At 33.2% G+C, this 15,407-nt stretch overlaps 1 protein-coding gene across 1 annotated transcript; it reads left to right on the top strand.

Moving 5' to 3' along the window:
* The first annotated feature begins 10,339 nt into the window (after positions 1–10,339).
* Positions 10,340–12,743, top strand: LOC124822215 (protein NRT1/ PTR FAMILY 5.1-like). Its single transcript, XM_047294199.2, has 4 exons — positions 10,340–10,442; positions 10,698–10,915; positions 11,174–11,727; positions 11,880–12,743. Exons 1-4 carry the CDS (start codon positions 10,340–10,342, stop codon positions 12,727–12,729), a joined length of 1,725 nt encoding a protein of 574 aa, XP_047150155.1. The 3' UTR covers positions 12,730–12,743.
* The last annotated feature ends 2,664 nt before the right edge of the window (positions 12,744–15,407 follow it).

Below are 15,407 nucleotides of genomic sequence, written 5' to 3'. Positions count from 1 at the left end.
GGGTCTTCAATGGGTCTAGATGCAACAAATGTTGTCTCAAGTATATCAAGAGAATCGTCATCATCATGTCCATGCATGTTTTTTCCTTCTAAAACCACTGACCATTTTTTATTCGCTGGATCATTTACGTAGTATATTTGGCTTGCTTGACTAGCCATGATAAATGGTTCATCAGTGTAATTCATCTTGTTCAAGTCTACCAATGTGAAACCAAAGTCATCTGTCATGACACTAGAATTTATATCAACCCATTTACACTTGAAAACTGGGACTCTAAAAGTGACATAATCAACTTCCCATATTTTTTGTATTATTCCAAAATAACTCATGGATGTTGTGATTGGATTTTTGTCTTTAGAACTAGCAAAGTGCACAGCCTCAACTTGTAGTGTGACGCCACTATTTTAAACTCTACTTTTGTCATCTTCTACCTTTGTCTGAAAAGAAATATTGTTTATATAGTACCCACCATATGTAATGACATCTGTGTTCGGCCCACGAGATAACCTCAATAAACTTTCAGAAACATGTGGAGTCGCATAAATCTTTTTCTTAAACCATTGTAAGAAGGTTTTCACATATTCATTAAGATTCCATTTTTCACTTATTCTTGGGTTTGCTGCCTTTATTTCATTAACGTGGTCAAAAATGTAAGGAATCACATCAATAGTGTTGTTTAAGATGTACAAATGAGCTTGGTCAACTTCTTTTCTGCTAACACTTTGAATTCTCACACCTCGAACACCCTTACCTTCACATTTTCCTTCATGTCTGCACTTGGGAAGACCCACTGGTTCAAGAAATGGCATATAACTTGAACAAAATTCAATGGCTTCCTCTGCAACGTATCGCTCTATGATTGAAGCTTCTGGTCTATACTTATTCTTGACATATCCCTTTAAGATCTTCATGTATCTTTCAACTGGGTACATCCACCTTAAGAAGACCGGCCCACATATTCGAATTTCTTTGACTAGATGAACAATCAAATGTACCGTGATATCAAAAAAAGAAGGTGGAAAATACATCTCTAATTGACATAGTAGTCTTATTCCTTCATTTTCCAATTCATCTAAACCTCGAGGGTCAACAACTTTCTTGCAAATGGCATTAAAGAACAAACTCAGACGTGTCAGAATACCCCTAACAGAAGGAGGTAATATGCCTCGAATAACAACAGGTAACAGTTGTTGCATCAATACATGACAATCGCGAGACTTTAAACCAACTAACTTTAACTCTTGCATAGAAACAATGTTACTAATATTTGAAGAATACTTTGTGGAACCTTCACACTTCTTAAACAGTTACAAAAATTTGTTTTTCTTTTTTAGAAAGTGTGTGACAAGCTGGGGGCAGATAGGTGCGTCTTCCTATTATCTGTGGATGTAACTCAGATCGGATTCCCATGTCAGCCAAATCTTGTCGTGCTTTTATTCCGTCTTTGCTCTTCCCTTTAACGTTTAATAAAGTTTCGATGACACTATCACAAACATTTTTCTCAATGTGCATCACATCAATACAATGTCTAACATCAAGTTGACACCAATATGGAAGCTTAAAAAATATTGATCGTTTCTTCCAAATATTTTTTGTAAAGGTACTTTTATGATGTTTTCCAAACACAATGTCAATGTTTTTGACTTCGTTGTACACCTCTTCACCATTCCGGGGTCTGCACACAACCTCATCCTCAACACTTCCATTAAATGCTTTTTTCAATCTACGATAAGGGTGATTACGAGGAAGAAATTTTCAATGTCTTGTATATACCGTCTTCTGTCCATGCTTCAATTGAAGGTAATTAGTGTTTTCTTCACATATGGGACATGCAAAATGACCTTTAACACTATAACTGCTCAAGTTTCCATACGCTGGGAAATCATTTATAGTGCAAAACAACATTGCACGCAAATAGAACTGTTCCTCAACATGTGAATCAAACATGTCGACCCCTTCTCCCCACAACAATTTCAAATCATTAATTAAAGGTTTTAAGTAAACATCAATGTCATTTCCAGGTTGTCTAGGACCCGATATCATCATGGACAACATCACATATTTTCTCTTCATGCACAACAAAGGAGAAAGATTGTAAATCATCAACATAACTGGCCATGAACTGTGTTTGCTACTTAAGTTTCCATAAGGATTCATACCATCAGTTGCAAGTGCAAGTCTTAAGTTTCTTGGATCTGCACCAAATTCTGGAAATTTTTCATCAATCTTTTTCCATTGTGGTGAATCAGCACGGTGTCGAAGAAGATTATCGCACTTTCTTTTGTTAAAGTGCCATTTAAGGTTCTTTGCATCTTCTTTAACAAAGAACATACGTTTGAACCTATGTGTTATAGGCAAATACCACATCACCTTAGCAGGTGCACCATCATTACCTTCACTAGTAGTGTTTCTGTCAGATTTCTTTTTAAAACGGGATAAACCACATGTTGGACAATACTTTAGCGAAGCAAACTCCTTTGTGTACAAAACACAATCATTAGGACAAGTATGTATCTTTTGATATTCAAGACCCATTGGGCATAAAAAAAATTTTGCCTCGTAATTACGAATAAGTAGAGTATTATTTTCTGGAAGCATCTCCTTCAATAACTCCAACAACTCGGTGAAACTTTTATCGATCCATCCATTCCTTGCTTTTAAACTAAACAACTTTAAAGTTGCAGACAGACGTGTAAAGTTCGAGCATCCGGGGAACAACAGTTGCTCTGAATCATTTATAAGAGAATCATACAAATTAGCTCTTCCAAAATTATCTTCACCGACATCACGTATCATGTCCTCTAAATGATCACTCATCCATTCTTCCACATAATCTGTTCCTCGTGACGTGGTAGGCTTGTCCAATACTTCTCCATGCCAAGTCCAAACGGTATAAGTCCTCATTATGCCGAACATGAATAGATGGTCACGCACATTGCCTAAGTCTTGCCGTATTTGATTAAGACAACGAACACAAGGACAAAACTATGTCCCGTTCACAAACTTAGCATTTTGTTCAACATATAGCAAGAACTCTGAAACACCCTTATCATATTCCTCACTGATGCGACGTTCATTCATCCAACTTCGATCCATACTATGTTCGTAAAATCATCAGTTTAAGTTTTTAACTCTCACAACGTTACGCCCTACCCATTCAAAAAAATTATTTTTCATAATTTGCTAAGACACGTGCAAAGAAGTCTACATCATAAATTTTATAAGATTTCGGCAGCCTTTCGCATTGGTCTCCGAAATACACGAAATGAGAGTAGTCAACGATGACCACAATCAAATATTCATCCGGAGAACAACACAAATACTGAACCGAAATTTTATCAATCTTATCCATAAACTGCAACTTACATGTTATTGCAAATTATGAAAATTAATTTTCTCAAACTGTCCAATCGGACAATTCAAAATTTAACACAAACGATTAAAAGATTAATCGTTTGTGTTAAATTTCAAACGGGAACTAAGTTTCACTCAATGATTTGATACTTATAATCTAACATGTCAATTATAATAACACAACTAATACGTACATATTCAAAAGCCAATAACACATGCAGACCTTAAAGTCGAAAACATGCATACACAAAACCCAATAACATGCACACAAAAAAAATTATCAACGAAGAAGCTAACCTGAAAAGCAGATTCCAAATGAAATGGAGGGAAATCGAGGAGTGCACAACCTAAAACGTAGGCTAAAAAGAGTCAAAAACGCCGCCCAAGAACATGCAAGAAACTGCACCAAAACGCACCAAAAGCGATTTTTAATCGGTTCAAATCAAAGATATTTCATCACAAAGCAATTTAATCGGATTAAAAGTAAATTTAAACGGTCCAAAAGAGAGATAACGCACCTAGAAATGCAATGCCGCAGAGAGAAATCGCAGGGAAGACGATGAACAATGAGCGTAACTCCTCGCGGGTTCGCCATTTTAATATAAATGGCACTAGACGTCGGGTACTAGGGGGCCCCGACATTTATAATATTATAGACATCGGGAGCCATAACTAATATGACGTCTTTTGGATTTAAATATTCATATTCGCGGGGGTTTTAGATGTCCGTTGGAGGGGCCCCGACATGTATATCCAACAGACGTTTCAGTGGCTGAAAAAGTTAACTCTTCAACTACCTGTCAGCCACTTAAACATCCTTTGTGGAGGGGCCCCGACGTCTATAATAGTATACACGTCGGGGACCCTTCAACGGACGTTTCAGTGGCTGAAAAAGTTAACTCTTCAACCACCCTATCAGCCACTTAAACGTCCGTTGTGGAGGGGCCCCGACGTCTATTATATTATAGACGTCGGGGCCCCTCCAACAGATGTTTCAGTGGCTGAAAAAGTTAACTCTTCAACTACCCTGTCAGCCACTTAAACGTCCGTTGTGGAGGGGCCCTGATGTCTATAATATTATACACGTCGGGGCCCCTCCAACGGACGTTTCAGTGGCTGAAAAAGTTAACTCTTCAACCACCCTGTCAGTCACTTAAACGTCCGTTTTGGAGGGGCCCCGACGTCTATAATATTATACACGTCGGGACCCCTCTATAATGGACGTTTAAGTGGCTGACAAGGTAGTTGAAGAGTTAACTTTTTCAGCCACAGAAACGTCCGTTGGAGGGGTCCCGACGTCTATAATATTATACACGTCGGGGACCCCTGACACCGGACGTCTAAAGTCCCACTTATTTATGACAATGCCACCGGTCAATTATTTACGTTGGTGTTTTCATGGACGGACATCTATTGGGTGACGTGAAAGGCCAATTTTGCACTAGTGATCTCTTCACCCAAAAATCAAATATTCAATCATCTCCATTTTTTTTATCTTCACTACTATACAATAAAAAAAACCAACCACAAAATACACCTTAGTGAGATCAAAAACTTCAACCTTCCCGCCAAGTTGTAGTATGGCTTCTTCACTAGAGACATGTAATTGGAGATACTCATTGCCACGTTCACCAACTCAATCATCTTGTTTGTGTTCTCCTCCATGGTCATGCTTCTTAGAGCTTCGCAAATCCTACTCAATGGTAGCATTTAGTTGAAAACCCTAGCTGATCTTCGCTTTACGGAGATTGAAGTCAGTGAGATTTGAACAGAGAATGCTCACACATATGGATGTTCACCGGGGAGAGAAACCAACTAGAGAAACAAACGTTCACTCAAGGGTCAAGACGAAGATGACGTTGATGTGGCCAACCGACGGTGCTTTCAATCACATCATGGAGGCACCAGTGGAGGAGGTGAGGTGTTGCGTGGAGGAGACAAAATCCATGAAGGAGAAGGAGCCATTGTGTGAATGTGGTTGCGATACCTCACAAACCAGAAAAGAGGTAGCTGAGTTAGGGTTTTTGGCTCAAGAGGAGGAACTAGGATTTTGTATACAGGGTTTCATATATTTTTTTTGTATCAAGCCAGCATCTAAATTAGGTTTCCTATAATTAAAACTATATTTGTCAATAAAACTTAAAAGAGTAAGAAACTATCAATAATTAATTGTGAAAAAAATATTATACCATTATTTGAGATATATGTTTCCTTATAGTTGAAATTGGTTTTCACAATAAAATTTAAATAAATTAATTAATTATTTAACCTAAAAATTAGAAGAGTAAAATAATATCAATAAGTAATTGTGAAAGAAAAAATGTTATACTATAATTTCGAATAAATGTTTCCTTACAGTAAAAATTAGTTTGATCAATAAAATTTAAATGCATTAATTAATTAACTAACCCAAAAGTTATAAGAGTAAGAAAAAATTAATAATTAATTGTAAAAAATAATTAAGATAAATATTTGCTTACAGTTAAAATTAGTTTTATCAATAAAATTTAAATGAATTAATTAATCAATCCACTTAAAAATAAAAAGAATAAAATATCAATAATTAAATAATTAATTGTTAAAAATATTATACTAAAATTTGGGATAAATGTTTCCTTAAATGTAAATAAATAAATCAATTAATTAACTCATATTAAAAGCGTAAGAAAATATCAATAACTAATTGGTGAAAAGAAATTTATATTATAATTTGGGATAAATGTTAAAAATTATTTTTACCAATAATATTTAAATGAATTACTTAATTAATTTATCCAAAAGTTAAAAAAGTAATAAAATATCACAAATTAATTGTGAGAAAAAGTATATTTTTCTTACCGTTAAAATTAATTTTATCATTAAATTTTAAATTAATTAATTATCCCAAAATTTAAAAAAGTAAGAAATTATGAATAATTAATTTTCAAAAAATTCTTATACTATAATTTATGATAAATGTTTTCTTACAGTAAAAATTAGTTTTATCAATAAAATTTAAATAAATTAATCAATCAATTAACAAAAAAAATAAAAGAGTAAATATCAATAATTAATGATGAAAAAAAAATTATAGTTAAAAAAATAAAATTAAGGATAAATATTTCACTATAACTAAAATTACTTTTAAACTAAATTAATTAATTAACTAACACAAAAACTATAAAAGTATATTATGAAAAGAAGAAGAAGATTAATGAATACGGAAGTTTAGCAACTAGTCTTTTGAAATTTAACAAATAGTGTTTAATGAAATAGCGTATGAAAAAATCTAATAAGACAAGACCGTCTAACAACTTGTGTTTCGAAGTTTAACAAATAGTGTTTAACGAAATAGCATCTAAAAAAATCTTCCATCTAAGATAAAATATGGTAATTGTTGTAATCGTATAAACATTATCCTAAACTCTTAACGTTACTCTAAAAATCAAACTAGTTTAAATATTAAGTAGACATATCTTATCTAAATGCTAAATAACATATTAAATGCATTTACGAATAATACTCTTTTATCTATTATGCTATGTTCTATTTATCTGTGCAAATCACAAAAGTACAAAGCTTTTTTCAAAAGTTCTATATTGGATCAAAAGAACGTTAAAAGATAAGAAGACATTCTGGGAATGTTTCTTCAAGTGGTTTACGCTCTGTTCATCTGTACAGACTATCTTTGTATATAATAAGCACACAACATTTGACTTCATACCAAAAGGCTACCTACCTACGAAGAAGTCAATGCATTTGAGTAACAATTCTTTTTTGAAGAAGACTATATAAAAAGGATTGCATGAAAGAAGATAGGAAAGTTTAACACTTCGAATTTTATGCTGTCATTTTCTCTAAAGCTTTCATCGTCTAATACTTTCTTTGAAAAAGGAAAGTTTATTACAAATCTTCAAATTTCTTTGTATTGAAAACTTATCCTCTGTATTAAAGTTATAATCTATATTTGATTTGTAAAAATACCTTTGTTGTGTTTGTGTATTTAGAAGTTAATTAAAACACATTGTTGTTTAACTTAGTGGAGTTAAATGGTCTAGTCAGTTGGACTAGTGAGGTACCAAGAGTGGTGAAACTCCTCTAACTAGTTGAATTAGTTTGAAAAACTAGGAGTGCTCAAAATTGTTTGTAATATTTTGAAAGATTACTGGGACCCCTTAAGAGTGCTTAAAGAGGAACTTGGCGTAGCTCAGTTTGGAGCAAAAGATCCAGTCAGCGATGGAACTTGACAAGACTTCAACAAAGATCTAGTCAACAATGGAAAACAAAGATTATGTCGTAAACCACCCTCCTTTGTTCAAGGGAGAATAGGGTGAGTTGTTAGCAAAAAGCAAATGGTCCAACGGGCTAGCCTACCAATTGAAAATGGGTTGAACTTTACAACTCGGCTAACCTGATGTCGGGCTGGCTTGTCTGTCTTTTTTTATCATTGAAAGTCTCATATCACATGGAAACGAAATGAAATATTTTATTTTTACATGAAAACGTCCTGATGTTGGGTTGAAGTGGGTTATTGTCCAGACTGTTTCAGATTATCGTCGAACTATGTGAGACCTTGACCGGGCTATCAGATTGTGTTAATATGAAGTATTGTGACATGGGTTCAAATTTCTTTTAATGAAGTCAGGTTGTCATGCTAGCCTGACCCGTAGAGTTGACCTGTTGGACTCGACGAGCCGAGTTGGTTTAGGCTCTCAAGTTGAAAACGTTATTCTGGCTTGCCTTTTTTGGCGTGTCTGGCAGGTTGACTCACCAAACTTGGCCCCTTTCTCCATGCTTACCTTTACTCCTTCGGTATCAATGAATCCTTTGTAATTAGAGCATGTTTTAAAATTTTTGAATCAAAAGTTGTTCCCTCTCATCCAGCTAGTACATATGTGAATTTCATGTTAAAATCACATGCTTTGTGAGCAAATTACTAGATACCAAAGGAGTAAAGATTGGCTCACAAAGCATGTGATTTTAACATGAAATTCACATATGTACTAGTTGGATGGGAGGGAACAACTTCTGATTCAAAAATTTGAAAAGATGCTCTAATTACAAAGGATTCATTGATCATACCTACAAGTTAGTGAATTATGCTTGTTAATATACTTGTTGGTCTATGGACTTTCGGTTATTGATAATAATGAAATTTTGCAATTAATTATAGGAAAGTATTACTTGAAGATGCATTATTTATGTTGAAATGAAACATAATATAAAGGTGTAAGATATCATATGAAAGAGTACAACAAAGAGGTCTAGAAAACCCATAAGAGTTGTTCAATCATTGTTATGAATGACTTCTAAATGTTATTGAAAGGGCATTTAGTATGCTCAAAAAACAATTTAATATTACAACAAGTAGAATAAAACCTCGTTATTCTTTCGATATAATGACTAAAATAGTGTTGTCATATTCCATTATTCACAACTTCCTGCGAGGAGTAAACAATAACAATTCCTTACTTGAAAAAGTAGACCGAGATATGGTGAAAAGTGTCGAAGATTTAATTTATGTCAAATTTAATTATAATCCATACATTTGAAATTTATTCGTACAAATCCTTTTTATAAATTTTAATTTTATTTTTTCAATTTTAATTTTTTTTAGAAAGAACAATTTTGATTTCATTTTAATACAATTTTCAAAACTAAAATTTAAATTTATATCAAATTTTTACAGAAACGAAAATTTGTGATGAACTATTTTTATTAATTAAAACATTTTTTAATCTATTACACCAATCACATTATTCACAAATTTTTACAAATTTTTCCTTCAAATTGATTCATTCAAATCTCTTAATTTAATCAGTACCACAATCTTCTTTCTATCCCTTCAAATTCATCCACTTACTTTTCCTCACATCTACTCCGCAATCCAAACACTACCTTAAACAAGTCTAGAGTATCTATTTGTTCAATATTGACAATACATCATCATACTTAGAGAGTATGCTTTTCAACTTTTTGAAAAATGAAAAATTCCCATTCATAAATTGCATCAAAAAGTGTTTTGTTGACAAGTATTTATTCTACATTTTCTTCATGTATGGAATCCATCACTGTTTTTATTGATTAGCTAGCTGTCAATGAATGGAGAGAATATCATTGACTAATTCTGTAGCTAGACTGTATGGACTAATAGGATTTAGAACCGTATCAAACTATGGGCGTTGTTCGACAATATAGCCAATATCATGTTGAGGTTGCTATAAACTTGCAATGGATGGCTAAGAAATGAAATAAAAGGTTATTCTTTGTCATGCTCAAAGAATTTTTGGTTCATTTGTCATCAACATACATTTCAAGTGATTGCATCATGACTTCCACAAAGTTTATCTATCGGAAGAATAATAAGTCGGGCGTTCACTATTTCCATATTAGAAAGGATCTTGAATGTACATGGATGGAAATTTTGACCAGAGGACATGAAATGGGAATTGGCATTTACATAATATATATACAGAACTTGTCATTTTCTTTATTTGATTGAAAGTTACACTTTTAACAAATTATTTAATTGAAAGTTCTTGTGCTATAGAAGTTAAAGAAGGATTTATTACATCGTATTAACAAGTAAGATGAGGTAACGAAATGGTAATAATTTACTACATATTTTCCCACTAGAAATATTAGTAATAAATTAATCTGTTACAATCTTCTTTTCATACATTGAAAAGAGCTGCGGAAGGTGTCCATGAAGCACCTGAAAAGTCATATGCCACCGAATTTCAGCATTTTGGGCTTGTAGCTGGCCCATCCTCTAGATAGCCAGCCAGCCACCTTTGTAATTCCAAATCTTCAAAAGTTAAATTTTAAAACAATATACGCATATTTACCAGAAAAAATAAAATAAAATAAGATTTTATAGTGTGCCCATAGCTGGTTCCATAGAATTACATTGATTGTAATATTATTTTTTGTATGAGTATTGTTATTCGTATATATTTACTCAAAACTTGGTTTTCCTTCTTCCTGTATTGTTCTATCTTGTGGCATGGAAGAGAGAGGTTACACTTTAGATGGCACAGTGAATCTTAATGGAGGCCCTGTGCTTTCTTCTACAACTGGGAAATGGAAAGCTTGCATTTTCATTCTTGGTAGATTACTACTTGTGACTTTGTTGTAATACACACACAAACACTAACACTATAGTACACTGTACTGGTGTACAGATTATGGTTCTTACAAAATAAGACATCATGAATTTATTACGAATGACATATGTGTATTGCTGGAAGTTTTGTTTAGTAAGATAGATTAATGAAATTTACCATAAATGAGATATGAGTTATTTTTATAAGAGATATTTTTTATATGAAATGAATATTTGTTTTTTTTTATTGAATTTTCAGCAAACCAATTATTTGATAGATTTGCATACTTTGGGGTGAGTGCGAATTTGGTGATTTATATGACATCAGAGCTACAGAAAGACATGGTATCATCAGTAACAAGTGTGAATAACTGGTCAGGCACAGCATGGATCACTCCCGTGCTTGGTGCTTATATAGCAGATTCTTATTTGGGCCGTTTTTGGACTATCACTTTTGCCTTACTCATATATGCCATAGTGAGTTCTCATATGCTTTATTTCCACATTATTATCTCTTCTAATAATTATTTTAAGACTTAAATAACCTAAACTTTTCTTCTCTAAAAGAGATTGTGAAATCATGGTTTCACTCTCATCTCATATTTTGCAGTTGTTCATGTCTTTGCCATATAACCAAATGATAATCAGACATACCATTCACTATGTTTGTGACGTAATATTAAAAAATTATGATTGAATTTAGAAAACAATAGTGATTAAAGGAAAAGTAAACAGGGAATGGGGCTGCTGGTTCTGACAACAGCACTGGAGTGCTTTAAGCCAACATGTAGAAATGAAATTTGCAAAGCATCCACCACACAACTAACACTGTTCTACATATCAATATACACCATAGCCTTAGGCAGTGGAATACTGAAGCCGAACTTGTCAACTTTTGGTGCTGACCAATTTGATGACTTCAGACCAAACGAAAAAGTGCTTAAAGTTTCATTCTTCAACTGGTGGTCGTTTAACACTGCATGTGGGACTTTAGCTGCAACTGTGTTTGTGGTGTACATTCAAGAGAGATTTGGATGGGGATTGGGATATGGCGTATCGGCAATTGGTTTTCTACTGGGTGCTGTTAGCTTCTTTATGGGCGTCCCAATATACAGGCACAAATCAAGACAGAGTAAGAACCATGCAAAGGAATGTTTTAGAGTCCCCATGGCTGCTTTCAGAAACAGAAAGCTGCATCTTCCTAGTAACCCTTCTGAACTGCATGAGTTCGCCTTGGAACACTACATTGCAGCTGGAAGACGACAAATTTATCACACTCCTCGTTTCAGGTTCCATAATCACTACTCTCACCTTTTCCTTTTACTTTTCTGCTTTATAAATTCCAAAAGCCAGAGATGTCACAGTTTTAAGTGTCTTGCTAGCAAAAGTTTATCAGATGGACTAAAAAAGTGAATGTATGTATATGCAAATCTGTGTTAAGGTTCTTAGACAAGGCTGCAATGAAAGCAAGCAGAAAAGATGGGTCAAATCCCCCATGCACCGTGACTCAAATAGAGACGATGAAGGCCGTATTAGGAATGATTGGGATTTGGCTACTGACAATAATTCCAAGCAACTTCTGGGCAGTGGAAGTGACAATGTTTGTAAAGCAAGGAACAACAATGGATAGAAACCTTGGTCCAAACTTCCAAATACCAGCAGCATCCTTATGGAGTTTTGTTGTGGTCACCATTCTCATCTGTGTGCCCATTTACGACTGTTGCTTTGTACCATTCATGCGCAGAATAACCGGCCTTCGCAGGGGCCTGAAAATGCTTCACAGAATTGGCATAGGATTTTCCATCCAAGTCTTGGCCGCAGCAGTGATGTATGTTGTAGAACTTGAAAGAATGGAAGTTATAAGAAAGGAACACATAACCACTGGGACACAAGTAGTTCCTATGACCATATTCTGGCTTTTGCCTCAACATGTTCTACTTGGTCTTGCAAACACTTTCCTTATGGGTGGATTGCTTGAATTCTTCTATGATCAATCCCCAGAACAGATGAAAGTCCTTGGCACAGCCTTCTACACTAGCACTGTAGCTGCTGGCAAATACACCAACAGTCTCCTCGTATCAGTCATAGATCACTTCTCAATGAAGATCAGTGGTAAGAGCTGGCTAGGCAACAACTTGAATGATAGTCACATGGATTACTATTATGCTCTTCTTTTTGTGATATCTGCTCTTAATCTTTGTCTCTTTCTCTGGGTCCAGAGAAGGTACATTTACAAGAAAGAAAACGAAACTGAGGTCAATGGCATTCAGATTTTGAAAGAAGAGACATAATCACGTCTACCAAAACCTTTAACCTTATATATTACCACTTCATACATTCAAGTATCAAAGCAGGCGCGACAAAAATGGAAATCCAATTGTCGTAATTCTGTTACTATAATTCATTTGCCGTTTAGTAATAATGTATATTGCTCTTAGTATACTGAAATTTATGAACAACAGCTGTTACTACTATAGCAGCTGTGTGGTAGGAATAAGACGATGTTTCTGGCATATTTAGAAAATGGATGCAATTGTTGAGTAGTGATTCAAAGCACAACTTTAAAAATAAAAAAATCGTCCAATATTTCTTTACAACTTTCAAAAATCGTAGTTAATATACGAATTTCAATTCTTTTTAACCAAATAATGAATCATTTATGACTTTTTTTTTCTTTTCTTTTTTACGGAAATCATCTTCAAAATAACCTTTGTATTTATTTATTTTACTATAAAATAGTTTTGATCACTGACTCGTCGAGGTATATAATTTGACTTTTTTTTTCTTAAGAAAATATAAATAATAAAAGAATATTTTGTATTAATTTTTTTTTGTATATTATAATACCTCATGGGCTAAGGGTAAAAACTCCCTAAGACTACAAAAATCCTTTATGCAAAAAGTTCACAAAATCAAATATTCATAAACACGTATGGGCTAAAGCGAGTCCATGAGCTTTCTTTTAACATGTGTTGATTATTTTATTTCTAATAATATTTAATTTTTTTTAATTAAGTTAACATAATCATATCCACTAATCAAGCATTCTTGAATCAAATTATGCAAATGTATTAACATCTAGTTTCTTTTCTTTTTAATTTTATAAAATTGTGTTCATTTTTATTCAAATTTGATATACGAAAATGTTTATGTTATATTAACACTGTTTTATAAAAATAAGAACTTATTTGATTTTTCTTTATGGATCACTCATTTTAGAAAAACACATTTCTTTTTAAACTTAAACACGGATACTAGTGTGAAACAAGTCTTCAACGCTAAATTTCAGAAAAAGCAATTTTAAAATTGATAGGTGACATTTTTGTAAATAAATGTTCAATTTCAACATCATAATTTATACTTTTCCGATGTCATATGCTCATTAGACGTTAGAGTTCTCAATTTTTGACATCATATTGGGTAAATTTCATGAAAATGTTTGGCACGAAGGTGAAAATGTACGTATTACGTCGATTGTCATAGTTTCAGATGTCAGAGAGGTATAAAACGTCAGAGTCCATAGTTTTTGAACGTCATATACATTGTAATTATTTTCTAAAAGCTGAATCACCACACTATTTCTTCGAGCTTTCTCTTCTGCTTGAACCAGAGACTTAGTTCATGAGTGTGAGGAAGAACAAAAGTAAGTTTTTTTGTAATTTCTCTTAACGAAAGTGATTTCATTGCCTTTGTTTATATATTTCTTTAGTTTTTTCTATTGATGTCACTTTTTCATTTAGTATTAACATCCTAAACACAAGTTCAAACTCCACCACTTTCAAAGAAACGAATTACTTTGTTCACGAATGGAAGGAAGAACAAAGGTCAGTTTTTTGCCATTTTTCATAACTGTATGTGATTCTGCTACCTTGGTTGTCATTATTTTTGTGTTTTGATAGATTCATTTCATATTTTCGTGCTCACATTGAAGCTCCACAATAGCGACCACCATAAGTGTAAGACTCGAGAAAAATGTAATAAATAAGGAATTAAGTGGTTTGAGTTTTGAATGTCATTGTTTGGTAATTGGTGTGAAGTTAGGTTTTTCTTAGAATCATAATTGCTATGTTAATTAATTCATGTTATTATTAATAAAGTGCAACACATGATTGGTATATTGATAATTGAGTGATTTGTGTGTGTGTGTGTGTTATATTATCAATGTGTTGGCTTATTAATGGAAGGGTGATTTAGGATAAAATGGGTGTGAGTTCAATTTTAGGGAGGAAGATAGTTAAGGAAAACTTTTGCGTTATTTGTATTTTTCTTAGGGAAAAATGTTCTTTTAGCTTGATTTAATTGGTGTAGAAATTAAATAAGGGGGTGTAGGAAGAAAAGGTGTGTTAATTAAATAAAGTAAAATAAAAGATAGAAGGTGAACGTGAGATCGGAGGGTAGATAGAGATTTATATATAGATTTAGTTTTTAAAAATATATTATTATAGATGAGGAAATATTAGGTATAGAATTGGGTTGATTTGTAAATATTAAGATATATAGAGATGGTGGTATTTTGTGTTTTAGAAATCCTAGAGACTTTAAATCAAAGAGAGAGAAACAAAGAAAGAGAGGAGAGTGGCAGTTTGGGAGAAGAAGAGAAAGAGATTAATAGAAGCTCTTAGTGCAAAGGAAGATTGGTAGTGTTTTGGGGGGTTGTATGTCAAGCATTCTTGATTATCTTGATTTAGAAATTCTAGATTTTATCCATGTGTGCAAGGTTAATGATTATAATTATATGTGGTTATTGTTGAGAAAGGGTTTTGTGTATCTATGGGGGAATATGGTTTATGTAATATTGTGTTAGGTTTTCCCTATGAATGTATATGTATGGTTGTGTTGAGTTAACCCATAATGGGGTTTAATATTATGGGGGAACAAAGTTATGATAATGGGGTTTTACCATCTAAATACATGATATAAATATAGTATGACAAACATGTGTAATGAAGGGATGATGAATCAAAGGATG

Source organism: Vigna umbellata, chromosome 2, assembly GCF_029865625.1.
Source record: "Vigna umbellata cultivar VRB3 chromosome 2, Vumbellata_1.0, whole genome shotgun sequence".
Lineage (NCBI taxonomy): Eukaryota > Viridiplantae > Streptophyta > Magnoliopsida > Fabales > Fabaceae > Vigna > Vigna umbellata.
This window is presented reverse-complemented; position numbering and strand designations above follow the sequence as displayed.